This window comes from Fusarium graminearum, chromosome 3, assembly GCF_000240135.3.
Source record: "Fusarium graminearum PH-1 chromosome 3, whole genome shotgun sequence".
In the NCBI taxonomy this organism is placed as follows: Eukaryota; Fungi; Ascomycota; class Sordariomycetes; order Hypocreales; family Nectriaceae; genus Fusarium; species Fusarium graminearum.
The window spans coordinates 5066498-5094037 of record NC_026476.1 but is presented as its reverse complement, the minus strand read 5'-3'; the positions used below and the strand labels follow the sequence as shown (position 1 = coordinate 5094037).

Genomic DNA, 27540 nt, shown 5'->3' with positions numbered 1-27540 from the left:
GACAAAGCCTTATCTGATCTTTTGTTCTTATTTTCCTCTTGTATTCAGGCTGTGAATAATTTATTATTATTTCTTGCTTTGGTTGGTCCTGCATGCAACACGGCCTGCATTAGTCTCTCCGACCAACGTATAGTACGCGCCATACAATTGCTTCCACAGGCCTGTTCGCTGCCTCTTTGTCCCTCGGCATGACTGCACCAGTCGGCGACACGTCTATGTCGCGATACGACTCATCAGCCGGCGAACTCTCTTCGCCCCCCTCTGGATCACTTTCTGACCCCGGTTCACCATCACGGAACGGCTCGAGTAGCCGCCCACCACAAGAATACGACGAAATCGTAGTCGTTTCCAGCGACGGTAAATACGAACACATCGGCCACCAAAACCATGGTGACCGACCTCGACCTCCCCTGCCACCTCAATCAGGCACGGGACCTGCTCGACGATACGCACTTGTCGATAACCAATGGGTGCAATTAACTGCCGCAGGTGTCCCTAGGAAGAAGCCGGGACGTAAACCTGGTACCATTGTGAAGCCACGAACCTCAGACGGCGCCGATATAGCCAAGGCTGCGCGAAAGCCCCGAAAGCCCCGCGACCCTAATGCACCACCCATGCCACGAAAGAGGAAGATTGCTACCGGTGATGGTGAGGAGGATGTTCCTTCAGACTCCAAGTCACTCGCCGCTGCTGGAGTTACAATTGCGGGACAGTCACATATCGCCGACGCCTCCATTCTTTCAGCATCTTCACCTGCTCAACATCACCTTCAAACACCATCATCATCTCACAAACCAGAGCAGCGTTATTCACCCAAAATGGCGAAGCGAGAACACTTTGGCTCAATGCAAAGCCTTTTGAACTCAGACCCTCCAGCGGAACGACCTTCCTCACAACCACAGTCCCAGCCTAACGGTTCTACATCAATTCCTGTGCGGACAAGCGGCCAAAGTTACGATCCTATCCGCGGCAATTACGATCCAGTGCGCGAGACAATGGTCCCCCACAACTCTTACAACTCCGCCTCTGGATCACCACGGGCTCCTTCTCAGATTCCCAACCGCTCGCCGACTATTGCAAGTCTTCTTCATGGAACTGAATCACGTAGTCAGTATCAACCGCCGTCGAACCAGCCTCGCTTTCAGGCACCTGAGCCCTCCCAACCTCCATCCCCGTCTAAAGAGCCTCAGACAGTATCGACACCGACTCCAACTCCTTCCTCACGACCACCTGTGCAAGAACCCAAGAAGGATCCCGCCCCTCCTCCGCCACCAGTGCAACGCCCTGTCATCAGGGAATCCAACTTCACGACCATCTCTAATGGTCCTATCAAGAAATCATCGCCCAAGCAGAAACCCCATACTGGAGTTTCAACGCCCAAGACCGACAATCTTGATGACATGCAGGAAGGCGAAGGTCGTTCGATCCTTGATTTTGGTCGGGCTAAGCCGGGTGAAGAAGCCCAAGCTCCTACCATTGTTCTCAGTGTACCTATCCAGCCCGGAGAAACGAACAGATACGTCAACTTCATGCGCATGGCCGAAGACCGATATGGATGGGACGCTCTTCACCCTCGTTTGGCCGCTAACCGGGACCGCAAAGCTCGGATCGCTGCGGCAGCTGCTTCCCTAGAAAAGGCGGAGTCTGGCCGTGAATCCGGCGATGAAATGTCCGTTGATCTCTCCGATGGCGAGGGTAGCAACCCCGACAACGGTATTACCAGCGGTGCCGATGCGCAGGCCAAACCCAAAAAGAAGCGCAACTTCAAAGAGGACCAATACGACGTTGATGATGACTTTGTGGACGATTCAGAGCTTCTTTGGGAAGCACAGGCGGCAGCAAGCCGTGACGGATTCTTTGTTTACTCAGGCCCCTTGGTGCCTGAGGTTGAAAAGCCAGCTGCTGGGTACGTATCTTCCTATTTTGTCCTTTCCGATTCCTTTCTAACAAGTACCAGACAAGAGGGACCCCCCAAACGAGGACGTGGTGGACGAGGCAGCCGAGGAGGTGCGCGAGGTGCATCAACTCGGGGTGGAGCTGGCACCGGTCGTGGTGGTGGCCCAGGATCCCGTGGTGGTGCCGTTACTAGGAAGCCTCGCATTACTAAACAGGAGAAGGCACAGCGTGAGCGCGAGAAGGCGGAGCGCGAGACCATGGCCCAAATGGCCAAGACGCCTACCCACAGTGGCTATTCGCTGAACCCTACCACACCATCGTTTGCCGTCAGTGAATTGGGCGCTTAGGAGATGTTCGACTCGACTTCACACTCGTCGAACGATCTTCCTTAACGACGTCAAGACTGAGAAGGACGCTTCCAAACAGAAACGATGATGCTTCAGCACAAGACGTGCTTTTAATCGAGATTCCGGATTTCTCTCACACCTTTTCGGCAACTGGAGCTGCCACAAGACCTTTCACTGTTTTCATTGGACTTGTATTCTTTGTCTTTTGTTTTTACTTCTTGATGTTTGTTTTGCGGAGCATAGCTGGCCTGGTATGGCGTCGTTTTCGAAGTTTCCAAATTTGTGGGAGTATTGGAGTGCAAGAACTTTGTTTTGGGGGTCTCAGGCGTTTGCATGGTTACACATTGAGGGAACACTGGTGTCGGGTCACGATTGAAGAGACCGGGGATGGCAGTCATCTGGCCTCACACGAAGACGGGTTTTGAAGCAGAACAGCGTCAAGACCATTTTAGTGGTTTCAGCGTCGAGGGAAATGTTTTGCTGAAACTAGATGTTAGAGTAGAAGATATTGGATGTAAAAACGATGATCAGTCTCATGACTTGTTGAGATGACCCACCAGCTAATGACTTTGTTTGTCCATGTTTATTTTACGCAAGTTGCATTCGATGTGACTTGCAGTTCTTCGGACAGGGCACTCACTACCTTCAACTTTGGCACTTGGATGCGTCAAAAATCTTTGTATCATGGTCTCGGATCATTCAGCTCTATCTTGTCTATCTCTGCTTCAAGATCACTTGACAGCCTGCCGTTCACGAGAAGCAAAATATCAAAGGCAACTGCTCACTTGATAAATCAAAAGATCTGCTGACTCGCTTTTGCTCTTATCTCTGTCCTATGCTTTATCCCCTAATTCAAATAGAGAAACATGCTGCTTCATCTCACTTTCTGGTGACCACTATCCCACTCTTTCAGCTTCGTCCAGCATATATGCTAAAAACCTTCAACCCCTCTGGAAAGAAAAACAACAACACTCTCATGCGAGGCTAAACTCAGTCACCTCGCCCATCTCATTAACGGCTTGCTCGCTCAACTTGTAGGAGGCGCGCCACCTCAGTTTGGCACTTATGACCTTTTGAGTACGGTTTCCGGCGTGCCAAATCTGCACTTCTTGGGTGATACCACGGCTCTGCTGCGGGGTGAGGTCACGGCCGGTTTGGGGCTTGAGCTGGAGTTCGTAGCCCTTAGGTAGAGGTCAGTGTCTAGCATGAAAAACTGTAGGATGAATATGCTTACCTTCGTAACAGCGAGCTGGAAGTGAAGCTCGCTAATAGGCTGTGGTACATTGTTGGAGAAGGCAAAGATGATGTTGATAGCATTCTCGTTACCAGGAGCCCTTCTGGCAATCATCTCAACCTTGACGTTTGTGTTGCTAACAGTAGCCTGGTGCTCCTTGGGCTTGCTAGGCTCTGGTGGCAGTGCTGAAGAGAAGCTCCATTCATCATCGTCATTTGAAGCTGCAGCGGGCTGTTGTTGAGGTGGCGCAGGAGATGCACGCTGAGAGCTCATGCTTCCAGCGCCGAGCATAGCAAAGGGGTCAGAAGCAGGCTGCGATGGAGGAGCAGGCTGTTGTTGAAGAGGAGGTTGAGGGGTGGTTGATTGGGAGACTGGCTGTGAGAAAGAGGCGAATTGTGAAAAGGGAGGCGGAGTTGGAGTCGACACCTGACCTCTGGCAGAGTTATCCTGGGTCATAGAAGATAGAAGCGCAGGGCCCGGGATGTCTGATATGAGTCAGTATACTAGCAAGTGACGATTCTTTCAGTTACCACAACTTACTTTGGTTAGCACCGAAGCCTAGAGCAATGCCGCCGCCCTGGCCAAAGCTGCCAGAGTCTCCACCAATATCGAGGCCAAGGAGATCATTCTCAAGACCTCCAGCGCTGGGAGCAGGAGCAGGAGCATTGCCTGACTGAGCACCGTTGCTGGCATCGGCATCAAAGTCGATAAGCGATAGCTCATTTGCTGCACTTGAAGATGCGGCTGCAGTCCCGGACGAAGACGGAGGAGGAGCGCCGGCAGCAACCTTGGCAGCGCCCTCCATGTCGCCCTTTTTCATCATCTTGTACCGTTCGGCTGTCCGGTGTATGCTATCGTTTATCTCCAAGAGTTTGGCAACGGCCTCATGATCGTCGGATTCCTCTTCACACATCTTCTGGATCTTGGGCTGTGCGCTTTGCAAGGCAGAAGCTAATTCGCTGAAAACATCGCCATCTTCCATTGTGTCACCTGCCTTGAAAGAGTCGAGTCGCTCCTCCAGTAACCGTGCCTTGGCTTGGATTTTGGCAACCTCCTCGGCAGCCTTTGCACGGTAGTCAGTCTTTGATCGTGTGTCGTAGCCAGCCATGATCTTCATGAGGCGGTTGGCTTCTTGAAGGTCCTCAGGGGTACCGCGTCGAATGAGCTCTTGAAGCTTGGCTGATTGGGCCTCTCTCTCCTCTTCCTCCATTTCTTCAGCAGATTTGAGGTTCTATTTGATGTCATTAGCCCAGAAAACGTATAGATTGAAACTCTTGAACTAACGTCGCTTGGATTTAGAACAGCAGCATCTTCCCTTCGCACTTCGGGAAAGACATATCCCTTATAACTCAGCAATCGGTGCATATCCCTGATGAACCCTAGGTCCTCTTTGTATCGGCTTGTTTCACATATCGTCCCTCGCCATTCTTCAATCGCTTCAAGGATCTTTGCCTGGACCCGTGTAGGTCGCATTGGCGGACGCTCGGGGAATCTCCTGACAAGTTCATTGAGGAACTCTTTGGTACCGATCTGTAGATGAAAGGGGTAACCGCAGTTCTTGACGCAAATATCGAGAAGCCCGATGGCGAGCAGGGCAACGTTGGGATTGCGATGATTAATGTAGTTGACGATGGCAGTAGCAGCCTCACGAGGAGCAGAGCCTTTCTTGGAGTTTATAAGATCGGCAATTTCGAGGCTCAAAGCGAGATTGGGTTCATAGTTCTCGGGACTGCAGGCAGCCTGGACGAAGCGCTGGAGCTGGGAGGGGGTTCGGCTGGACGATGGCAAATCGCCCCAGCGGTCGCGAGCCGCGGCGCGAGCAGAAGCGGCCTCCATTGCGAAGGAGGAACGAAATCAATGAGTATGCGAATGAGGACGAAGCCACCCGGAGATGATCTGGCGCGAGCGAGTTGGCAGTAGAATTGCACAGTATGAGGAGGCAGTGCTACGTGAACAGAGTAGGAGGGTGAGCTGGTCAACTGAACTGAACTGGACTGAACTGGCCCGGCGTTTGGCGGGGGGAAGCTCCAGCTTGATAGTGCCTGACCGAATACGGTTCAAGGGACGGAAACGGCCTGAAATAGATAAAGAGAGAATAAAAAATTCCAACTATGAGACAGAATGACCAGACTTTAGCTAGGAAACCATCAGCTTGTTGTCTTGTCCCCTCAGACTGTCTCTTTGTTGATCTAGTCATGTACCTGCGAGCCAGGGGACAACGTACATGGAATTAGACACCTAGCACCACGATGACCTAGAGGTTACCCATGATGGTGAGCTAGGCTGTACTGGGGTAAAGCATGGCGCTGTGGCGGTGCAAGGCCACAGTGATGAGCCACGTGATGGGCTTAAAAGCACTTCATTACACTTTACCCCTGCCCGTTACATTACAGCGGCTGTCATAGCGCACCTGTCGCTGCTGTAGCCCTCTATTTTACTGGCATGGAAGTTAGTCTGGCTACCTAGGTTCTGGTACTGACGAGCATGGCCTGGGCTGAAATGCCCCTCACCAAACTGGTCCAAAGAACCAATAAGTTAATTAACCCCACCATGAATCTGTCTTGTCATCATCCATCCATCACTTTTTGGAGGCAAAATTTAAAACCTTGACCTCACTTGCTTGCACAATTGTATAAACTATTCTTGAACAATACCATTCCACAAACAGCCAATAAGCATTTACTGCTAAACATACAAGATGGTCCGACATAAAAAAGACTTCACCTCCAAGGGCAGAAAGGGAGGCCCTACCCCACGTCGAGGACCCCGGCGTGATGAAGAAGACGGTTCTGAATCTTCGCGCCCAGCTTTCAAGGCCGCGTGCTGGGATTTGGGCCATTGCGACCCCAAGCGCTGCTCAGGAAAGAAGCTCATGAAGCTTGGAATGATGCGCGATCTTCACCTCGGCCAGCGCCATAACGGAGTCATCATAACACCCAATGGCAAACATACCGTTTCCCCTGCTGACCGCGAACTCATGGATCAGTACGGCGCTGCTGTCGTGGAATGCTCTTGGGCGAGGACTCAGGAAGTTCAATGGAACAAGGTAGGCGGAAAGTGCGAGCGATTACTGCCTTATCTCGTCGCAGCCAACACCGTCAACTATGGCAAGCCCTGGCGGCTGAACTGTGTTGAGGCGCTGGCCGCCGCATTCTATATCTGTGGCCACCCAGACTGGGCCGAGCAGATTCTCGCGCCATTTTCATACGGTCCATCCTTCCTCCAAATCAACTCCACCTTGCTGAAGCGATATGCGGCCTGTGCCGACGAGGCCGAGATGAAAAAGACGGAGGAGGAGTGGATGGAACAACTAGAAAGAGAATACGCCGAGAGCCGAGAGGAAGGAAACGACGATATGTGGACTAGTGGAAACACAAATCGAAGACGCATGGAGTCCTCAGACGAAGAAGAAGAAGATGATGGTGATGAAGGCGACAGCGACGAGGAAGAGGGGAGTGTAGATGGTATCTATCTGGGGAAGAAGCCATCCAAGGCCAACCCAGAAGAGGAGGAAGAAGGAGAAGAAGAAGAAAAAGACCGCTACGCAATATCTGATGATTCAGACGACGAAGACACAATGGCCGAAATCCGTCGCAAAGTCCTTGCCTCAAAGACGTTCGCCAATCCCAACGAACAAGAAGACAAGAAACCTGCCACCATTCCCAACCCACAGCAGCAGCAGCAGCAGTTCAAGCCCAACACCAGCGTGCAGCCTGATTCAGACAACGAAAGGAGCGGAAGTGATGATGATGACGACGAGTTCGACAACATCATCGAGGCTACGCCTGTGACGGATCGTATCGGACTGGCCAAGTTGGAAAAGGAGCGTTCTCAAGCAACTAGGACAACAAGAACGTTTTCATCAAACGCGGTCGGAGCGCCTTACAAAAGCTGATGAGTATGTTGGCTAAGTAGAAATTGTAAAAGAGTTGAACCTGCGACAATCAAAATATCCCAGATGGCGGACGAACGTCCTTGAAATTGAAGCTTTTCGTTGATGAAACGTAATACTAGTGATATATGTCATGTGTCCCATCTACCTAGGCATCCAAATCCTATACTCTTCTCTCATCAGGCCATGCCTTCATGTCAGGCAATTATCTATACACGACTCCCAGAAGAGAGCCAACCCCTTTTTGTTCCTACTTGTTCATACATATTTTACAAGAATGTTGTTACAGTGTTCGTTTCTCCTTGATCTCCTCATATGTCTGGATTTGATCGTCGATCTCGAAGTCCTCAAAGCCTTCAAGACCGATACCGCACTCACTACCCTTGCCCATCTCCATGACATCCTTTTTGACGTGCTTGAGCGTGTCGATTTTACCTGCAGATTAAATTAGCAACAAAGAACAGTAGTGACTCCGCTACCGATAGAGCGAATGAGAGAATATGGTTTGACTTACCATCGAAAACAACTTCTCCGCGACGGATGACCTTGACCGTGGACGTTCGCTTAATAGCACCGTTACGAATCTTACAACCCGCAATGCTCTTTGAAACACGTTTCCGGACATTGATAGAAAACAGTTGTAGGACATCTGCTTCACCAAGCACTTTGTGCGTAATTTTGTATGGTAGTAGATCCGAGAGAGCCTCCTTGACGTCGTCAACAACGTGGTAGATAACGCTGTGGTCAATGATGCGAACGCCAGCTTCGTCCGCACGCTGACGGATATGTGGCAGGATAGGGATGTTGAAATTGACAATGATGCTCTTGGAGGCAGCAGCGTGGTCGACGTCGTACTCAGAAATAGCACCGACGCCAGATCGCAGGAGTTTGGATTGAACTTCATTGCTGCCCAGCTCCTGAACGGTGCCACACACAGCCTCCACGGAACCAGCGACATCAGCCTTGACAATGAAATTTTGAAAGATGATGCCAGGCTCAGCTGCGACAGGCTCCACTTCGACACCCTCCTCTTCTGCTGCTGCTGCGGCTTCCTCTGCGGCAGCCTTCTCACGTTGGCGCTGTTCTTGTTCAGCAAGTTGCTTGGAACTCTCCTGTCTCTCGGCCATTTCCTCACGATACTCAACTGCTGTCTTGGCTTTGCTCTCGTCAGGTGCTTGGAGGACCATTTCACCAGCATCAGGGAGCTCACGCCAGCCAAGAACCTGAACAGGAGTTCCGGGTGGTGCCTCTCGGATATCGACGCCAGCTTCGTTCCGCAGACCTCGTATTCTAGCCCATGACTTGCCAGCAACAATGACATCGCCAAGGCGCAGGGTTCCTCGCTTGATGAGTACTGTGGCAGTCTTTCCAGTATGCTTGATACTCGATTCTAGAACCCAGCCCTCAGCCATGCCATCTGTCTCAGCACGGACATCAAGAATCTCGGACAATGTGACGATGCTCTCCTCGAGGTCTTCCATACCCTTACCGGTCTTTCCACTGACAGGAACGACCTGCACTTCACCGCCATAGTCTTCGATTTCCACACCGTGGCGAGCAAGATCAGCCTTGACTTGGTCAACTCGGGCGTCTTCCTTATCGATCTTATTGATCGCGACGATGATGGGAACCTTGGCGCCCGTGGCGTGTTTCAACGCCTCAAGGGTCTGTGGCATAACACTGTCATCCGCAGCAACAACCAACACCACGATATCTGTGACATTGGCACCTCGCTGACGCATAGACAAAAACGCAGCGTGTCCAGGCGTGTCGAGGAAAGTGATTTGGCTACCGGACGACATTTGAACAATAAAGGCACCGATATGCTGCGTGATGCCACCATGCTCCTGAGCAGCAATCGAAGACTTTCGTAGCCAATCTAGGAGAGTAGTCTTTCCGTGATCAACATGGCCCATGATAGTCACGACAGGAGGCCTGCTGGGTAACAGGGATGGATCTTCTGGTGCTGGTCGAGGTCGGAGATCGCGCTGGGAGCCTGTGTCCACCGTAGGGTCGAAGCCATACTCCTGAGCAACGAGAGCACCCGTGTCGCCAGTCATGATGGTTTCTTCAGTGATTTCCTCGAAGCCCATAGACTCTAAGTCATGCAAAAAGTCCGCAACACGAATCTGAAGAGCACTAGCCAGGTTGGAAACACTGATGTACTCTGGGATGAAGATAGGCAGTGGTGCAGCTTCGGCGGCAACTTCCAGGTGCTTCTTGGCATCCTTCTCGGCCTTCTTGCGCTGTCTGCTTTCCCACCGTCTAATTGCATCCTCGTCCATATCTTCGTCTTCGTAGTTGTTCTGCCGCACATTCTTTGGACGCTTGCCCTTCTTATCTCGTTTGTTGCGCTCCTCCTCTTCCTCTATCTCGAAGCGAGACTTACGCCTTGGTTGATCTTCCAGTGCCTGCTGGCCCTCTTGGGACAATAAGCCGTCGCCTTGAAGTGTAGATTGGTACACATCAGTGACTTCAGGGGCAGGGGAAGGTCTGTTGCGAATGTTTGTGACCCGAGTTTCAAGTTCATCCCAGAACCCGCCCTCCTGGCCTTCTACTTTCTCCCCGATCGATCTCCTTGAGCGCTTCAGTTGACCCCACACAGCGTCGCTGCCACCCCGAATCGTCGACGGAGGAGGCGTTTGAGGTTGCACTTCGGTTTGCTTTTCTGCGGGCTTCGCTTCGGCTTGACTCTTCATCAGAGGTACATGCGTGTCTATCTTTCGAGAGCTAAAAGCCCCCCAGGTAGGGGTGGCTGGCTTGGGAGGTTCGTTGGTGGACCGCGCTCTGGGTGTCACCACTGGTGCTGGTGCTCGGTCTGTCTTGAAGGCTTCAGCCAGGATAGAACTCGATAGCGGGTTAAACGGAGGCTTCGAATCTTGGTTCTGTTGTTTCTGCGTCGGCTGCGTTTGCTGTATCTGCTGCGTCTGCGTCTGCTTCATATTATTATTGTTCTTTTCGTTAAATCGACCGAATTTCTGGTTTCCTTTTGCCCTTTGGTTTTGTCCTAAGCCTCTTCCATTGTCTTGAGCCTGATTTTGAGATGTATTCTGACCAGCTGGCATTGTCTTGGCGTTGTCCTTCGCTTGAACCGGGGCGGGCTTCGAGGGTGGCTTCTTGAGAGGCAGTCCCATCTTCTTACGAGCTTCAATCTCATGAGGAAGTAGTTCGACAGATTGTTTTGCAGTTTCGGTCACCGGCTTATTTGCAAACGCTCCAAATGACCCCAGTCCAGCTCCAAACCCTCCAGGAAAACCCCCGCTGGGGAAACCACCCGGCTTGCCACCATCGTTGAGCCCACGGAGCGCAGAGGTCGTCGAGAGGGCGCGCACGCCAGGTATTTGCGAAGAATGGCAAGACGATAGCCCGGTGGCTCGAGCGGATGTTATTGAAGCTGCGACCTTGGAAACATGGCGATCTCTAAGCTGCGAGTCCCTCGGCGTAAGTTTGTGGCGGCAGAAGGCGCATACGTAGGAATTGCCGCGCTCCTATTGCTTTTGTTAGCTATTTGAGAGCTGGAGAATAGGCTATATGATACAAACCTGGAAATTACGAGCTCTCAACATTGCCACGGAAAGGAATTGGCAGAACAGAAGCAAAACCAACTCGACATTGACTTTGTAACGAATATGCTAAAGTGCCTTCTGTAAGTGTAGAAATCCATCCGATCTTAGTGGAGTAAGTCCATGTTAGCCATAGCGGGCAAACGCTCGGCGCCGGGATTGTCCGCTACTGGACAATTAAATGCAGGACAATGCCTGACGAAGCATCATCTTTTAGAGCTGGTATTACTTGTTGAAGATCAAGATATAAAATTACCAAAACTGAATAGTGAATTATATAGAATTTATACATATATGCTGGGTTTCTTTTGGCATTTTTTGACTGCTTCCTTGAGAAGTTATAGAGCAAGACACATTTTAAATGGTCAGTGTCCATGTCCAGGACAGCATCCAGGTTTTGTGGAGCCACTAGAACGCCTACCTCAATCTTCGAGAACACCTTTCCCGTCACCAATAAAACCACCTACAAACTCCTACCTAATCATCCTCACCACCCATTGATCGGGTTGCATCTCACAACACATACAGAAACCAAAGGCCACACTCAACATGGCTCCCAACAAGAGAGCAGGAAAACAAAAACGTGCTCATTTCGCCGATAAAAAGAATGAAGCTCCTCCCTCACCTTTCAAGCGGCCCCCTGAAGCTCTGGAGCCATTCATCCAGTCTCTAGATGAGAAGCACGTCTACGTCACACACATAGACAACAAACCTGCCGACTTCAAACGAAAGATCTTCCTGGTCCCCGTTGGTATGAACGTTGTAGTCGTTCTTCTCTTCATTTTGCGCATGTGGTGGATTGCCCCCTGGTACTGGCAGCTGCTCATGACAGGTTTTGGTCATGAAAACGAGACAACCTGGGATACCGTAGACTCGACATGGTCTCAGATTGCCTTGGAGATCGGAAAGCGCGCTGGAACTATGCTCATTGACTTTATTCTCTTCATTTTTGTTTGGCCGTGGCCCGTGGAATTTGTCGCTGGACAAGCTCGCGGTAACCCTTGCCAGTGGCGGTGGCAGGTTGGCTTTCGCGAACAGGAGATTTATGTACGCCGAAGCCGAGAATGGGACCAGGCTCTCACCGATATCTTGGAGGATGCGGATTCAAAGAAGAGCCTGGTTTCTTACGTTGACAACGCGACGTCCCCTATTCTCCAGGAGCAAAAGACTGGATATCTTCTCATGAACGCCTACTGGGATCTCGACTGGGCACGCATGGTGATCGCGCACCGTCTAGTTGACAAGAAGGAGCTGGCTCTCGAGGCTTTCAAGAGTGTTGTTCTTGTTCATCATGATGCCTACGGTTGGATGTCCTACGATGTCCGTGGCAGCGGCGCTTCGGGCGAGGACGAGCGACGACGACAAGTATTTGCTTTCCGGGATGCACTTACCAAGCTTGGAAAGGAGAACCTATTCTATCGCTGGGTCGAAATCGTGCAATTCGAGGCAACACAGCCTGGTGGTTTTGGTCCCAAGGAGCAAGAGGCTGCGGCGAAGAGAATCCGCGAGTTATTTGAGAAAGAGGACATTGACTTTGACGATCTTTGGAAAAAGAGCATCAGCTCATTACCATCATAAAGGAGCATAATCGCAAGTACAGACATATCAAAACAGGAGGTTATATTATCATACACAATATATACAGTCTATTTAATACATGCAGATAAAGGAGCATTCACAGTCGCAGTAACAACCAAAAATAGAAACACAAAAAAAACACATTCTCCGGCATCTGTGCAACGCCCAGCGTCTCCTTCTCAGCGAGGAAACCTACTGCGCGTCCCTGCTTTCGCGTGGGATACTTCTTTGGCCACCCTCAGATCCTCGGTCGTCAAGTCAGGCTGGGCTTCCCCAGCGCTGACAAGAGCCAGGGGCTCTGCAGGTCCTATGAGGGGGGTCGATCCGAGACACACTGGTGCAGGGTTCGAAGAACCGTCGTTCCTCGAATAGTCCCGCCCGGGTAAACCCAGTCGAGATCCCGCTACACCAGATGCCCCGGCGGGGACCCCCCGCTGCGATAGATTCTAAGTTATTGTGATACATAAAGCTCTGCTGGATATGTGGGTGGCTGTAAGATGCCTGCAGCTGGCATGCAGGTGGCGGATACTTTGGTACCTTGACCACCGTGAGGAAAAGCACAGCGGGGCCCACAGCAAAAGCGCCAAGTATCAGGATCGTAAAGAACATCTGTTCAAGTCAGCCTGTGGTGCGAATTGGATTAATAGAGAGTCCTGGTGACAAATAAGATCGGCTGCCGTATTGACAGACATGCCGATACCAATCGTTGATGGATTGAACAAAGGCAGCTCCTACGAACAGGTGACTGTCTATAGAGAACAAATGGGCATATGATGACAGTGCAAGTCATCTTGGCCAAGAAGATGTTGTAGCCATATGAAGATAGCATATAATCAATGTTCGTATGAAGATTATCCATGTGGCCCTGACTTCAGGGCGCTGAATAGTGGTCAAAAGGCGAGAACTAAGTGCTCGCAGATTCATGTGTCCCAGTATTTGGATCGAGCGGTATGTTCAGAATCGGCGTCGCAGGTGTTGAGGTGTCGTAGTCAGGATGGTCAAGATCATCCATCAAATGGTGTATAAGAGTCTTGCGAGGCGGCCACGACATGGAGGATTCGAATCGAAGAAACATGTTGCAGTAGTGAGCTTGAATCATTACTTCAGAGACTCAACCCTAGCAACGGCATCCGATTGACGGCGTTCGAGGCCAGAATTGACCATCAGAAGCTGAAGTCAATTGCTTGTGTGGTGATGGTATGAAGTTGAAATTATGTGTGGGGAGATTCGTGTCCTGTCTCGGTAGCTGACTAACAAGCGTACATCCACGTATTAGTGGAAAGTGAGCTTAAGCTGCATCTGCCTCCTGTGGAGAATCCCAGTGGAGAGAGACCTCAGAGTATCAGAAAAGTTGGCCCCTCGAGGTGTAAGAGACGAAATAACAAGACTGTCTATGCTGTTTAAACTATAATCCCGGGTTTTTCATTTTATAATATCTTGGACGTCATCTTTTCTGGCACCAGAGAGAAGACAAACAACAGCTTTGGTTCTAGCTTTAGCTTCGTATTGTGCTTGATGGAACTGGATATAGAGCGGTGAATTGGTACTTTTCTGTTATCAAGCGAGGCTTTGCTTCGGCTGGAGGATCACATGAAACTTGATGTCCTGCCGAGATGGCCTGATAGCCTTAGCAAGACAGAATGCTGACTGACTCCAGAAAGAATGGACCTATCCGTAGGATTGAGGATCAGTCATCCTGGTTAGACATTGAAAAGAGCTTCACAACTTGTGGTAGGCTGTGCATGCTGGGTCAATCAGTTAGGTATCCTTCCAAGCATCCATTGTATGAAGTACTTTCCAGACACGGAAGACAAATAAAGCTCTGTTGGGATACCTTCTGGTGAGGGTATGTCTTCATCCTGTCAAATTTGGCATGAATAGTACCTACTACTAAGGTTAGTAGGTTAGTAGTGGTGGGTCGAATTCGATGTGCGTCAAAATCAGTCTTCTCTCCCTGCTCCATGCATTTGTCCCACGGGAGGAAAGTTCCCCTCTCAAACCTGGCGGACGCTGGAATCCCCTTATCTGTCTTGTAGCAAAGTTTCGATCCTTGCAAGCAAGCCTCGATCCTCTCAAGGTCACTAGTGACTTTCATGCCGATTCAATTGATTTGTTAAACATCAACTGACTGTTTCCATCACCAACTGTTACCAATGATTTACCAGATTGTTTGATGGGTGCCTCGTATGGACCTGCTACATGCTGGGTATACGCATAAGATCCCTGTTTTACGGGTTTAGAGTAAAGAGTGACAGTACCTTAGTAGTAGGTGAAAACATGCCAATTATACCAGTCGGCCCAATATACTTGGATTCAATCTTCATCAAAGAAAGGAACTAAGAAGATCGGACCAGATTCAAGGCTGTGAATCAGCTGGCATCCTCACTTCAATAATCAGCCTCCCTTGCGCAAAGGGTTAGGTCCCGTCCCCCAACAGTAACGGCTTAGCTGAGCCATCTATTGGCTCCAACTGCTAATCAGGTACCTTTTACTTCCATACAGGGCAATCCAGTACAACTTTACGGAGCTCCAAGCCCCCCGTCCCAAACCCCTAAATCTGACCGCGCAACTAGCCCCGTTCAGCTCAATCAATCAAGTTCCAGGACCTAACCTCAAACTACTAGACCGTGCTGTGCTGTGCTGTACCCCTTCAACCTCATCTCGACAAAAAAAGGCTTTGCTGCTTCCGCCGCTCCCTCCCCTCGGCCTTCGACTCTTCCCTCCCAGACACCAAAGACAAAACATATCTACCTCTTCGAAATGTCCTCGGGATTGACGCGACGCCGCGGTGCGGGCGGCGCAGGACCTGCGGGTGAAGGCGATTCCAGCAATGGCGCTGCCCCTAGAACGAGCACACCCAGTGCCAGGGACAACGGTCCCGAGACGAGCTACGAGAACTCAGAAAATGGCCACAAGATCGCCTTTGACCCTCGAGACATTAGCGAGAGTGCTGAGCGAAGCAAGCAGCCCAAGCTCACCCTCATGGAGGAGGTGTTGCTACTTGGCCTCAAGGATAAGCAGGTAGGCTAGCATATATGCCCATACACGTGCCCTTTGTTCTGGGACACCATGACACAATACAGACAGCTCTAACATTTGACCTCCCAAAGGGCTACCTCTCTTTCTGGAACGACAACATTTCTTACGCCCTGCGAGGATGCATCGTCATCGAGCTGGCCTTCCGCGGTCGCATTGCAATGGAAAAGGACGCTTCGAGACGCCGATTCCCCCTCGCAGACCGCAACATCGAAGTCATAGACGACACCCTCACCGGCGAGGTTCTCCTTGACGAAGCCCTTAAGATGATGAAGCAGAGCGAAAAGATGAGCGTCGCAACCTGGATTGATTTGATGAGTGGTAAGTCGCCCAAGCAGTATCCCTGCCGAACTTAACAACGTCGCTGACTCCTTTTCGAACAATAGGCGAGACCTGGAACTTGATGAAGATCGGGTACCAACTCAAGCAGGTCCGAGAACGACTCGCAAAGGGCCTTGTCGACAAGGGCATCCTCCGTACCGAGAAGCGCAATTTCCTCCTCTTCGACATGGCCACCCATCCCGTCGCCGACGGTGGTGCCAAGGAGGAGATCCGCCGCCGCGTCCGCACTGTCCTTACCCAGCGAACCGTCGTCCTCAACGGTAGCCAGTTCCTACCCGAGTCGCTCGAGTTTCGTTATATGCGCACCATTGCCATGGTTTGCGCCGCCTACGCTGCTAATGTCCTCGAGAATGCCCTTGCATCCCTTGGCCATGAGGCTCGCGAGAGAGCCTTTGCGCAGACCGATGACCTGCTCGCTGACTACAGTCAATGGCCATTTGGCAAGAAGGCCACGCAGAACGGTGTTGGGGCCAACCTGCCTCAACTCATCAACGAGGTGGGTATTCCGTTTCATGAGAGGTTTCATAACTGACATTAGCTACAGGAGGTCAACAGCGGTAAAGACAAGGAGCTCCAGCTCGAGGTTGTTTCAGCTTGCTTGAGTGTCTTTACTCGACTCGACTCCCTTCTATAAACGCATCGACATAGGTTGCATGCGTATCCGCTATCGCCAAACACGATGCCTGGATTACATCCTCGATCGACTATCTAACGTCCTAGTCAGGCCAAGCTCTTTCCCCCCCAAATCTCCGTTCCAACTATCCGATCCTAATCCCTTTTTCGAACCTTTTTCACGACATGACTTTGATGACGACAGTCTCAAGGCTCCCCTTCTCACAAACACGATAGCAGCACGAGTCCCTACACACAATCACTACAATATGGAGTAATTCAAGGGAAACTGGAACTTTATTTTCAACTCAACTTAACCGGGTTGTGGATTGTTCCGCGCGTCAAGAGTTTAGAGCTTGGCCGATTGACTAGGTAGCCCAGCGGAAACCTCTCTGGGTGTGTTTAAACAAGTGGTGTCGGCGATCCGCACACTTTCTTACCCACCCCAAACTTCTTTTAATGTCCTTTTTATTTTTGTCGAGGCTTATCTATTCTTCCTCTTTCTACCGGTTTTGGGAAACAAAAAAAGGAGATGGACGGGATGACTCTGACTCAGACTCGAACTCTGTTGTGTATATGTCCGTTGTGTGCTGGTGTGCTTCTGGGAGGCTAGGGATAAGGAGGGCGAGAATCAGACCGATGCGTAAAGCGTAGCCGTTGCTGTTTTGTCGTTGAAACTGGGTTTGGTGTTATCTGTTGTAATGAAAGAAAAATACCACAGACAACTTCTGTTTTTTTACATGATGAGGGCGTCTGTTTTCTCAGAGGACAATGGGTCTCTTCTCTCGCTACTTATGTTGCATCTAGTGATTTTGGGCTTTATATGATGATCATGAAGAGAAGGAGTTGGGCAGGGTGGGTAGGTAGCCACGACAGGAGAAATGATGAAACTTAATGTCAGAATAATACATGGCAATTTGCACTACTACCTAGGCCTGGAAGTTCAACGGCTTCATGTATCGACAGCGCGCTCTAGACATGTTTTTCTTCGCTTTCATGTCTATATACGAATGAATTATGACCACTATCAAATGTGTTTTGAGCATCATCACTCCTGAAATCCTTCTCATGCTTCTTCTCCTTTTTGCCGACCGGAACTCCGCCAGCGCCGTGTATCTTGATTATATCAAAGAGTAAAAAAAATCAATCAATCAATATTTTTCTTCATCTCTGTTCTTCCTCAAGCTCATTTCTTTCCGCCCTTCTTTCCACCTCCAACACCCATGGTACCCTCGAAGCCAGGACGACCCTTCTTCTTAGCACCAGCGGCACCACCCTTCTTCTTCTTCTTGCCAGCCTTGCCTAGAAGCTTATCATCGCGGCGGGCGCGCAGGTTCTCTTCTCGCTTGCGCTGACGGTCCTTCTGGGATTGCTTGACACCGTCGACTCGCTCGCGCCAGGCCTTCTCGCTCTTCTTCTTGGCAACTTCCTTTCGCTTAACGGCGCGCTTGAGGAGAGCTTCGTCGTCGCGAATCTTCTCACCCTCTGCACGACGGCGGGCTGTCAGCCAGACGTCCTTCTCGGCGATATCAGCTCGCTTCTCGGGATCGAGCTCCTCAAGACGCTTCTTCTGGTTCTGGACCTTGATGAGGGCCGTCTTGGGATCAGAAGGTCCCTTCTTCTTGCCCTGGGTCAGAACATGACCAAGGTCGCGTGAGAGCTGGGCACCATCGCCAAAGGCGACGCGACCAAAGGTAAAGTTGCTGGCATTCTCGTCGAGCTCGACAGCGGGGCTCATAATACCGGGCGAGTTGGATACTAATGCCTCCTCGCGCTTGCGTTGCTCTTCCAACTTAGCTTGCGCGCGCATCTCCTGCTTGTGAGCTTTTCGTTGCTCTTGCTTCTTTCGTCTTGACTCGATAAGCTCTTGGCGTGTGCGAATGGGCTTTCCATCAGGACCATCTGCTTTTCGGGCGGCACGGAGAGCCTCGATCTTGGCAGCAAGACGCGCTCGGATGGCAGTAGTGTCGGCGGGGAGCTTGATGTGCTTGGGCTTTTCGGAAGGGGTGACGGTAGATGAGATAGAAGTAGTAGTGCTAGCAGGGTCGGTGGCTGTTTCTGCAGGAGCTGCTGAGTCGAACGTAGGGGAGTGTGGTTCGGATTCGTGACTTGAGTTTCCACTGGTCTCATCCTCTTTCTCCATACCAGAAATATCCATGGGCAGAACTTCACCATCGCCAGTTGTTGTCTCCTCCTCTTCCTCCTGATCCCCCTTTTGCTTCTGGGCCTTAGTGGCAGGGGTTTTTGCCTGCTTCTTGGCGGCTTGCTTCTGAGATTTTGTTGTGGGAGCTGGCGCATCATTGGTCTCAGTCTTGGGTGCCTCTGCCTTGGTCGTCTTTTGTTCCTTCTTCTCTGGCTTCTCAGTCTTCTTGTCCTTCTTCTTCTCCTTCTTGGCCGCTCTCTTCTCTTCCCTCCTTGACAGCTTGGAAGACTGGGTCGCTTCAGCGGATTCCTTGGGCTCTGCGTCATCATTTTCGTCCTCATCGAGCTTCTGCTTCTTGTTGTTCTCAGTCTTGGCCGCCTTGAGACCCTCGCCAGGCTTTTCGCTGTCTACACCAGGAACAGGCTCGTACTCCTCCCAGTCGTCATCATTCTCGGCTTCGTCCTGCTGCTCCATCTCGCGCAGCTTGCGCTTGTTCTTGGCACGCTCATCCATAACCTCTTTGGCGTTTCGGTTTAGCTCGCTATCAGGATCCAGCTTTCCTCGACGGGCAGCGGCGGCTTCCTCTTTGGTCTGCTTCTTCTTGTTCCATTGATCCTATGGTCGAATTAGCCTCTTGTCGCGCTTATTATGAAGGGCATGAGGTGACGAGAGGTGTGTGGTATAATCAAGTGGATGGCAGATGGGTATGAATCGAGATCGAGAAGGTTCGCTTCACATACGCTTGTGTCTTCACCGTAGTACATCTTGGCAGGGATGAGACTCAGAATGCCATCAAAGGCATTTGACTGGAGCCGCAGGCGGTCCTATAGTAGTCAAGGTCAGCTCAAAGACTTCCTATCACCATGTATCCAAGACTTGTACGATGACAGGCGGGGGCATCAGGGCGGCTGGTAGAACGTACCTTTACTGAAGACTCTGCCATATTAGCTGTCTTTTTTAGGTCAGAGCAGATACTGATAGGTATCTCGGAATCGCAATTATTAGTCGGGTGTAATTATCGAGATGATGTGTCGCTCTCGACAATAATGAGAGGTTGGAAAAAGAAGGCTCGGATGGCGATTTGCTGCCTCGATTTTTTGGGGAGGATCGTTGTAATTTTTTTTTTCCTGCTAACCACTGGGCCTGCACTTTGTGTGGGGAAACCCGAACTACCTGAAGGCGGTCGATCCACCATTGGAAGTTTAGCACGATTCGGCCGAGATACGTACCGACTACACCATGTTCAGGGTCTCAAAGTCTTTTGAGAGCCTCATAATAAGCTCAAAGACATCAACTACATAATACTTACATGTGTACATAATTGAACCGATTCACACTCAGCTGAATAAGCACAGGCTTATATCTGATTTATATCCATATTCTTGGAATTCAAGTGTGGGACTCCGACTGAACGGGGCTGGTATAATATTGGCAATGAAAAACTACTAAGGTACTGACTCTTCAGCCTAGATATTTATACATCGTCAAGTTTTCACCCAGAACTTATGTTTAGTCTATCGAACTTAACTTTGCTATTTAAATATTCTCTCAAGTACTACAATATTCTAAAGTGTTAGTTGGCATGGAGAGAGTGAGCGTGTCTTCAAGCGCAAAGGCCTAGCTAATTGTCGTGCGAGGAATCAAGATGGAGGCACCTATCTAGTAGATACTTGGATTGCCCAATACAGAATTCCAAAATACATAGACTTCTCAAGAATTTCCTTCTGCCATCTCTGCGATGGAACATTGAATCAAGGGATTACGGCTTGTACGAGTCGACCGTAGTACAATACGGGAACGAGTATCGAGAGTTTTTATTGATGGTTTTTCGGTCCACCAACGGTCATCGAAAATCACATCTAGAAGATAACATACAGTGGATGTTTTGACCAGAAAAGCGAAAGGCAGGATGTATTCGTTGATCATAATCGTCAAGTCTGTCATAATCTGTCCTCTATTTCTTCTTGCCCTTCTTTCCGAGAGCGGCCTCTCGTTTGCGGGCCTCTCTCGCCTCGATCTCGGACTTCTTGACCTTTTCTTGCTCCTCCCTCTCTTCGCGCTCGGCCTAAACAGCATTAGCACAAATAATCCGGCTGATAATTTTCGTTATGGTGGGTAACTTACTTGTCGTCGGGCAGCGTCAAGTTCGCGCTGCTCGCGAATAGCCTTGAGGCGTTCCAGATCGGCCCTGGAAGCGTCAGTCTTGCCTTGGGCTGTCAAGCGCATGTGCTTCTCCTTGGCCGCTGCAGCCTCGAGGGCCTCGCGCTCGCGACGAGTGGGTGCCGCCTTCAAGTTCTCCATGTCTTCTGTGAGTTCATCGACTCCCGCGGTAGCCTGCTTGCGCGCTTTCTTGGAGTGGTTGGGGTTGGCGGGCATATCTTCATCCTCGCTGTCGCTCTCTTCAGAGTCGCTTGAGGGCAGGTCGCCGACCTCAACTGTCTTGGCCTTCGATTTGGCTATCGCTGCCTCCTTACGGGCCTTCTTCTCGGCTTTGTGAAGTTCTCGCGTCTGCTCTTGGGTGAGTTCCTTGGCAGGACCAGCACCATCATCGCTATCCTCCTCCTCTTCAGAGGATTCCTCTTCGGAAGAATCCTCTTCGTCGCCGTTTTCCTTGTCATGATCGACAGCCCACATGCTGACTTCGTTTCCATCGGCATCGAGAGGTCGGATGTCGCGTGAGAACTTCTTACCACCTACGCTTATTAGTATTCTTATGGCATTTCTAGGGTGCAAATGACGAGCAGACGTACCTCCTCTAGCGGGCTTTCTGAATTTTCCTCCTCGGCCGCGCGAGCTTGTTCCAGGGGGACCACCAGGAGCCATTGTGGGCGATTTGTGGTGAGTTGTGTAAGTGAAGTGAGTTTGCACGAAGATAAGCTTGTTAGGATTCTTGTCCTGGTTGTCTCTAGAATCTGATGTTGTTTGCTGATCAAACTTGTTCTGAGGCGGGGTAGCGGGGTAGCTAATGACGGCAGCAGCTTTTTGATTAAGAGAGTTCAAAGATTAAGGGATGGTGTTAATCAGGAACTGCCGGGATTCCTGCTTTTTATATGAGTCAAGGGTTACCTACTGACTTATGCTACATACAATGGAAAATTAATGGGGATTCGCTGAGATTTCCAAATGCTAATTTGGGTACATAACATATACTTTATGCAGGAGTATTGTGTGTCAAACATGGAAAGCTCAGGAGGGAAGAAAATGAAGCACAAAGAGATATTGTACCAATAACCTTGGGAGTAACTTTTTTAACTTTTTTCTAGGTCTATTACTGAGGTAGAGATAATCTTCTACTAAACGCAAAGACTTAATTGTATACTATGTTCTTGGCGTACTTAACAGCACCTAAAATATTTAGAATCATGCGATGGTGTGTCGATTTTATTGTCTGCAACTGTACAACATATTGAGCTAGGGTACCTTGGTAGTATGTATGTCAAGGCAAGGCAAAAGGGACATGTGAGTCAGGAACAGGATGGATCAGGCACTCCACAGGCCGTTGGAGTCATTGAGCGAATGGGACACACCCGGTTTGTCGTGGTCTGAGGAGCGTATCTAAATCGCAGTACATTAGTGCTCGGCTGCTGTGTATGGACGCTCGCATGACTTGATGCTTTCTTTGTCATGATACAAACTTTCCTATGGTCTGCTCCCTAGAAAAATGGATCGGTACATCTTCATATCCCAGTCTTTCGAAGCAAACGTACTATGTAGCAGACTACCGGGACAAATAAGTTCATTAAGCCCTGAAAATCCAAAGACAGGCCCGCAACTTTCTGTCGCATAAGTCAAAACTCAACAGACATGATGGAGGGACCCTGATGCCTCGGCGCATCAATATTCCGAACCCGCTCTGCCAAATGCCCCACCCACGTAAACAAAACCAGCTCGAGTGAGCCGCAATTTGAGTTCTTTTTTTTTCTTTTCTTCTTCAACCTACTAGAAAAACTGAATCCTTCAAATTCACTCTGGCTCCCATTACACCATGGGGGTACTTGGAGGGGAAACTGGAGGAAAGATAAATTCATCGCTGACACTTACCCTCTGTCCTGCTTGTAGCTTTTGCTGCGTTGGGAGAGAGAAATTTTGACGCGGTACATATCACTTCTTCAACACTCTTTTACTTTCTGAGAGACGACAAATATCGTAGTAACTACGCCGGGCACAAGTGTTTGGCCATGAAAAAATTCGTGCCACGCGTGGGCAACACGTACGCCGCCGTTGCCCTTGAAAATGTTGCTTCTCTGGCCTGTCCTTGCTTCATATGTCAACCTTGACTGCAACAGGACTATCGCAAAGAGTGGTCCAGTAACATTCCGTCAGAATTCTCCCGGCTTTGAACTGTGAACATGCAAAGCTACTGCACCCTGTCGCTTCTCGAGTTCTGAATTGCATGAGGATCAGGAAAATTCAATGATGGAACCCGACACAAATGCCCGCCTCTTTGCGATTTATGTGGTATAGGGTAGGCGACTGGCTTTTTTCCTTGACGTGTAAGACGGATAACAAAGTATCATTAATATGCCTATTACCATGGTTTGTCAAAATTTTACTTTGATGAAGTCATCTCGCTGTGTATCTTCTCGTTCATTCCCCAAGTTTTGAGCGTTTCGTGGTATAGTCCAGCTTAGTCCCATACTCGCTTCAATTATTTCCTCACAAACAGCAAGTATAACGGTATTGATGATGTCGTTGTGTCAAAACTGTGTTCCGTGTTTCATGTCCTAGTCACGGTGAACAAGTAGGTGATTTATAGCATGCAAGCTATTTGCAAACCCTTGGAATTTAGGTTAGTGACGTTCAAAAACCTAGAGTGGAAATACACGTACTTCATAAAAGTCAGATTGCGAGGGAAACTGTTATTTGTTGGTGGGACGATGCTTAGGGAGTGTTAAGGTGTTTAGAAAAATAACCCTTCTTCACCTTGATAAATCCTGCAAAACATCATCAAGTCTCTTTCTCTTCTGCTTTCTCAATGCCAAAACAGGCGCCGAACGCTGCGAAGCTACCAAGCTAGTTTCTTTCTTAGGAATCGGCACTGGTTTTGCTCTCGCTGTATCTCGACCAGCAGCGTCTCGTGCAAAAGTGTATCTTCGCGTTGCGAATAACCCTCTACTGACATATGAAGGTCTCGTACCAATGCCACCAGATCGAGAACTGTGTCCCAAATGAAGACAGGCAAGTGGCCGCGAAGGTAGAACAAAAGGACCAGCCACAGCTTTTGTAGTGGGGCGAGCACCGCGAGCCTCCAAGTCTTGGTCCGAACTCAACTGGCCTAGAAAGGAGTACAGCCAAAACGCCCAGGGCTCGAAAGCCACGCCGTGACACGCACGAGCTTCCCGAGACGCAGCATCGGTATCCCACGACGGTGTCTGTACCTTTGCTGTATCAGTGAGGTAGTCAAGAAGGGGCGGTGCTTGGTGCTCCTGGACAAATTTGACGGCACATCGAGAGTCGCTACATAGCGAAACCAAGTCGTTGTCGATACTCGCCGCAAGGTCACGAAGAGGCTTACTCCTAGTTTCCTCCAGTGGCGCGAACAACATGAGATATCGTAACAACGAATCCTCTAACCCAGACGGTGCGTCATCCTGTTCCCACCCATTCTCCAACGCTGCCTCGTAGCTCTGGGTCCAGTCCTCCCTTGCGCCCATGACGTCGTATAAAGCCAGAGAAGGGAACTTGGACACCCACTTGAGAGATTCGTGTGTCGTGGACTGATCGCCCCATATTCTCAATATACGCAGCAAGGGAAACGGGTCTTTCTTCTCAGTCCACCCCCGGACAAGACGATCCGAGACGCGTGGGAAGATAGTCTGAAGCTCATCAGCCGGTTTGATGAGTTCAAGGGCGCCGAGATTGGGCATGTCGGCGAGACATAAAAGATCATGAGTGCTGAAAGAGCATCCACCTGTGAGAACAAGGTGTGTAATGAAGTCTGTGGGCGGTGCCGTTAGGGGCTGGGTGTAACGGGTAAGATCGGTGCCAGGACGGCATATATGTTGTCGAAAGCGGTACAGCCCAAGAGTTTTGTCATCCTGGTCGTCCATGAGAATTTTGGAGAAAATCTTCCAAGCATGAAGACACACGCCTCTAGTAGAGAATCAGTCTTACATGGCCCAAGGGATTCCGCGCCATCCGCAACACTAACTGACCTGGCCTCTAGGTACCGCCAAATGCGCCATAGCATATTACTCGGAATAGTCTCGAGATGTGCCCCAGAACGAACCTTGCCAATGTTATCTGCAAGGATGCTGATGGCCATATCTACCAAAGGTCGAGGTCCATGTGGCCCACGAGCTGTAAATGAAGGATATGGCCGACACCGACTCCAACCTGCCGAGTCCTCATCAGATTCGGCGAGAGCTCCTCGAGACATGGCATATTCTGTAAAGACCTGACCTGAAGCTTGGTCGAACATGGCTGATAATACTAAGGCAAACAATTCATATGAGTTTTATCACGGCTTGAAGAAAGGTGAAGCGCTTACTGTAAGAGGTTGTAAGGGTGGCAAGGTTGCTGGAACCCGCTTGGTGATAACGCGTTTGGTGGAATGCCATCTCACTAAGATGCTTGTAATGAATGACAAACGACGGCTCAGCTTCAAACACGACTTAAAACTTGGAAATCGTAGTGGTAGTCAATCAGAAGTTCTTTTAAGTTCTTTAATTCATTTATAATAATTCTTATTTGTTTGTCGCTCTGAAATTTTCCTACTATCCTCACTCTCAACGGAAACGCCGTCTAAGCAATCCGTTTATCTTTTTTCCCTTATAGTGACGGGAACAAGCGAAGCCACGCATATGGCTTGACAACGGCCGCCCTGCGATGCGATGGCTTTAAACCGGCCATTCAGCTTACTTTAACTCTCAAGTAAATGATTTAAATCCGGGTAATCATTCATCAGTCAATACTTTTCCCAATCATATGCGCTATGGTATCCAATCGTAATGTCTTTCCTTCTCTTAATACTGTATCATTTATAGCATGGGCTTGAGGTCCTCGGAAACGTGGAAGGGAGCTTCGGTCTTGCTCTTAACTTCGTCAACAGTGACGCCGTCGGCGATCTCGATAAGGGTAAGACCCTTGGCAAAGTCAACGTCGAAGACAGCCTGGAACTATAGTTAGTACATTGTCGGGTATTAGACAGCGAACCTAGATAAACTTACCAGCTCAGTAATGATTCTTGACACGCAAGCAGGTCCAGTCAGAGGGAATGCGCACTTCTTGACAATCTTGGGGTTGCCCTTCTTGTCTGTGTGCTCCATTGTCACAACGACCTTGGTCTCGCTGGGGTTGCTGACAAGATCCATAGCACCACCGAAGCCCTTGACCTTTCCGGGAAGCATCCAGTTGGCCAAGTCACCATTGGCGCTGACCTGCATGGCTCCCAGGATGGTAAGGTTGATGCGACCGCTGCGGATCATGCCAAAGCTCTCCTCGCTGCCGAAGACGGCGGCACCAGGCTTGAGAGTGACAGTCTCCTTACCAGCGTTGATCAGATCAGCGTCCTCCTGACCCTTTTGGGGGTAGGGTCCAAGGCCAAGAATACCGTTCTCAGACTGGAGCTGGACCTCAACCTCGGGGCCGACGAAGCCAGGTGCGAGCATGGGCATACCAATACCCAGGTTGGCGTACATGCCGTTCTTGAACTCCTTCGCAGCGCGGCGGACAATGCGCTCACGCTTGGCAGCTGTGTCGCCAGAGCCCAGAGCCTTTGTGGCCTCGGGATCGCTGGGGTCCTTGGCAAAGGTGTACTTCTCGATAGACTTCTCCTCGGTGCTCTGAATGACACGCTTGACGTAGATGCCGGGCAGATGGACAGCCTCAGGGGGGATCTCACCGGGCTCGACGATGTGCTCGGCCTCGACAATGGTCATCTTTGCGTTGCGGCCCATGGCACCGTTGAAGTTGTGTGCAGCAAGACGGAATTGGCAGTTGCCAAGCTTGTCGGCCTTGTAGGCCTTGACGAAGGCGTAGTCACCGTCAATGCTCTCCTCAAGAAGGTAAGACTTGCCCTTGAAGACCTTGACGTCCTTGGGTTGAGAGTAGACATCAGGAGAACCGTCGGCCTTGTTGCGGAGAGGGAGCTCGCCGGTCTGGACAACAGTACCAAAGGCAGCGGGGGTGTAGAAAGCGGGCACACCCTTTCCACCAGCGGCGCATCGCTCAGCTAGAGTTCCCTGAGGGGTCAGCTCGAGCTCGACCTCACCAGTGAGGTACATCTTCTCAAAGGTCTTGTTCTCGCCAATGTAACTAGCAATCATCTTGCTGATCTGCTTGGTCTTGAGAAGTCTGCCGAGACCGAAGTCATCCGTACCGGCGTTGTTCGAGACAGCCGTGAGACCGGTGATGTTGGGCTTCTCGAGGACCTCGTTGATCAGGGAGTCGGGGACACCACAGAGACCGAAGCCACCGCAGAGGAGAGTCGAGTTGGGCTTCATGTCCTTGAGAGCCTCTTTGGCCGAAGGGAAGACCTTGTTAATCTCGGCGCGACGGGCAGTCGCTGAGAAGGATCGCGCAAGAGCGGCATTGGGCTTGAAGTTGTCAGTATGCGCCTGGAACTGCACGATGCGCGCTTGACCATGAATGGACCTACGTTGACGGGACTGCGAGCAAAGGCTCGAAGAGTCCTTAACCGGAAAGCTGCGGAAGGCATCTTGTGTATATGTAGCTGGTGAGAGAAAGGATGAGGAGGAGGGAAAGCTTCCTGTTAGCTACAGTGTATGCTAATTGGGAGACCTTTTAAGCTTCATGCACCAAATATTCCTCTATGATAGGAATTGGAGTGAGAGGAGGCAAAGGAAGGATAATATTAGAGAGAGGGAGAGAGAACGGAATAGAGCTTGAGCCGAATGACGATAATAATCGGCGGGCCGTTGGCGGGGGATATCCGT

At 50.3% G+C, this 27540-nt stretch overlaps 10 protein-coding genes across 10 annotated transcripts; 4 read left to right on the top strand and 6 right to left on the bottom strand.

Moving 5' to 3' along the window:
- Nucleotides 1-188: 188 nt before the first annotated feature.
- Nucleotides 189-2243, top strand: FGSG_06351 (uncharacterized protein; the record flags this gene model as incomplete). The annotated part of the gene is made up of 2 exons (XM_011326706.1): nt 189-1906; nt 1958-2243. The coding sequence occupies 2 exons, from the start codon at nt 189-191 to the stop codon at nt 2241-2243; spliced, it is 2004 nt and encodes a 667-aa protein (XP_011325008.1).
- Nucleotides 2244-3217: 974 nt separating this feature from the next.
- FGSG_06350 (uncharacterized protein) lies at nt 3218-5636 on the bottom strand (the record flags this gene model as incomplete). The annotated part of the gene is made up of 4 exons (XM_011326705.1): nt 4762-5636; nt 4018-4708; nt 3478-3962; nt 3218-3424 (listed from the first exon to the last, which is right to left on the bottom strand). Exons 1-4 carry the CDS (start codon nt 5311-5313, stop codon nt 3218-3220), a joined length of 1935 nt encoding a protein of 644 aa, XP_011325007.1. The 5' UTR covers nt 5314-5636.
- Nucleotides 5637-6175: 539 nt separating this feature from the next.
- Nucleotides 6176-7372, top strand: FGSG_06349 (uncharacterized protein; the record flags this gene model as incomplete). The annotated part of the gene is made up of 1 exon (XM_011326704.1): nt 6176-7372. The coding sequence occupies one exon, from the start codon at nt 6176-6178 to the stop codon at nt 7370-7372; it is 1197 nt and encodes a 398-aa protein (XP_011325006.1).
- Nucleotides 7373-7652: 280 nt separating this feature from the next.
- FGSG_06348 (uncharacterized protein) lies at nt 7653-10503 on the bottom strand (the record flags this gene model as incomplete). Its single annotated transcript, XM_011326703.1, has 2 exons — nt 7653-7804; nt 7884-10503. The coding sequence occupies 2 exons, from the start codon at nt 10501-10503 to the stop codon at nt 7653-7655; spliced, it is 2772 nt and encodes a 923-aa protein (XP_011325005.1).
- Nucleotides 10504-11481: 978 nt separating this feature from the next.
- On the top strand, nt 11482-12510 carry FGSG_06347 (uncharacterized protein; the record flags this gene model as incomplete). The annotated part of the gene is made up of 1 exon (XM_011326702.1): nt 11482-12510. The coding sequence occupies one exon, from the start codon at nt 11482-11484 to the stop codon at nt 12508-12510; it is 1029 nt and encodes a 342-aa protein (XP_011325004.1).
- Nucleotides 12511-15270: 2760 nt separating this feature from the next.
- Nucleotides 15271-16522, top strand: FGSG_06346 (vacuolar protein sorting-associated protein 74; the record flags this gene model as incomplete). The annotated part of the gene is made up of 4 exons (XM_011326701.1): nt 15271-15531; nt 15621-15867; nt 15933-16384; nt 16433-16522. 4 exons carry the CDS (start codon nt 15271-15273, stop codon nt 16520-16522), a joined length of 1050 nt encoding a protein of 349 aa, XP_011325003.1.
- A 1121-nt stretch (nt 16523-17643) lies between these two features.
- On the bottom strand, nt 17644-19962 carry FGSG_06345 (uncharacterized protein; the record flags this gene model as incomplete). Its single annotated transcript, XM_011326700.1, has 5 exons — nt 17644-19258; nt 19384-19467; nt 19566-19591; nt 19873-19875; nt 19953-19962. The coding sequence occupies 5 exons, from the start codon at nt 19960-19962 to the stop codon at nt 17687-17689; spliced, it is 1695 nt and encodes a 564-aa protein (XP_011325002.1). The 3' UTR covers nt 17644-17686.
- A 635-nt stretch (nt 19963-20597) lies between these two features.
- Nucleotides 20598-21466, bottom strand: FGSG_06344 (uncharacterized protein; the record flags this gene model as incomplete). Its single annotated transcript, XM_011326699.1, has 3 exons — nt 20598-20708; nt 20768-21336; nt 21394-21466. The coding sequence occupies 3 exons, from the start codon at nt 21464-21466 to the stop codon at nt 20598-20600; spliced, it is 753 nt and encodes a 250-aa protein (XP_011325001.1).
- Nucleotides 21467-23524: 2058 nt separating this feature from the next.
- FGSG_06343 (uncharacterized protein) lies at nt 23525-25064 on the bottom strand (the record flags this gene model as incomplete). The annotated part of the gene is made up of 3 exons (XM_011326698.1): nt 23525-23577; nt 23781-24736; nt 24799-25064. 3 exons carry the CDS (start codon nt 25062-25064, stop codon nt 23525-23527), a joined length of 1275 nt encoding a protein of 424 aa, XP_011325000.1.
- A 559-nt stretch (nt 25065-25623) lies between these two features.
- FGSG_06342 (succinyl-CoA:3-ketoacid-coenzyme A transferase subunit A) lies at nt 25624-27302 on the bottom strand (the record flags this gene model as incomplete). Its single annotated transcript, XM_011326697.1, has 3 exons — nt 25624-25755; nt 25813-27180; nt 27243-27302. 3 exons carry the CDS (start codon nt 27300-27302, stop codon nt 25624-25626), a joined length of 1560 nt encoding a protein of 519 aa, XP_011324999.1.
- Nucleotides 27303-27540: the final 238 nt, after the last annotated feature.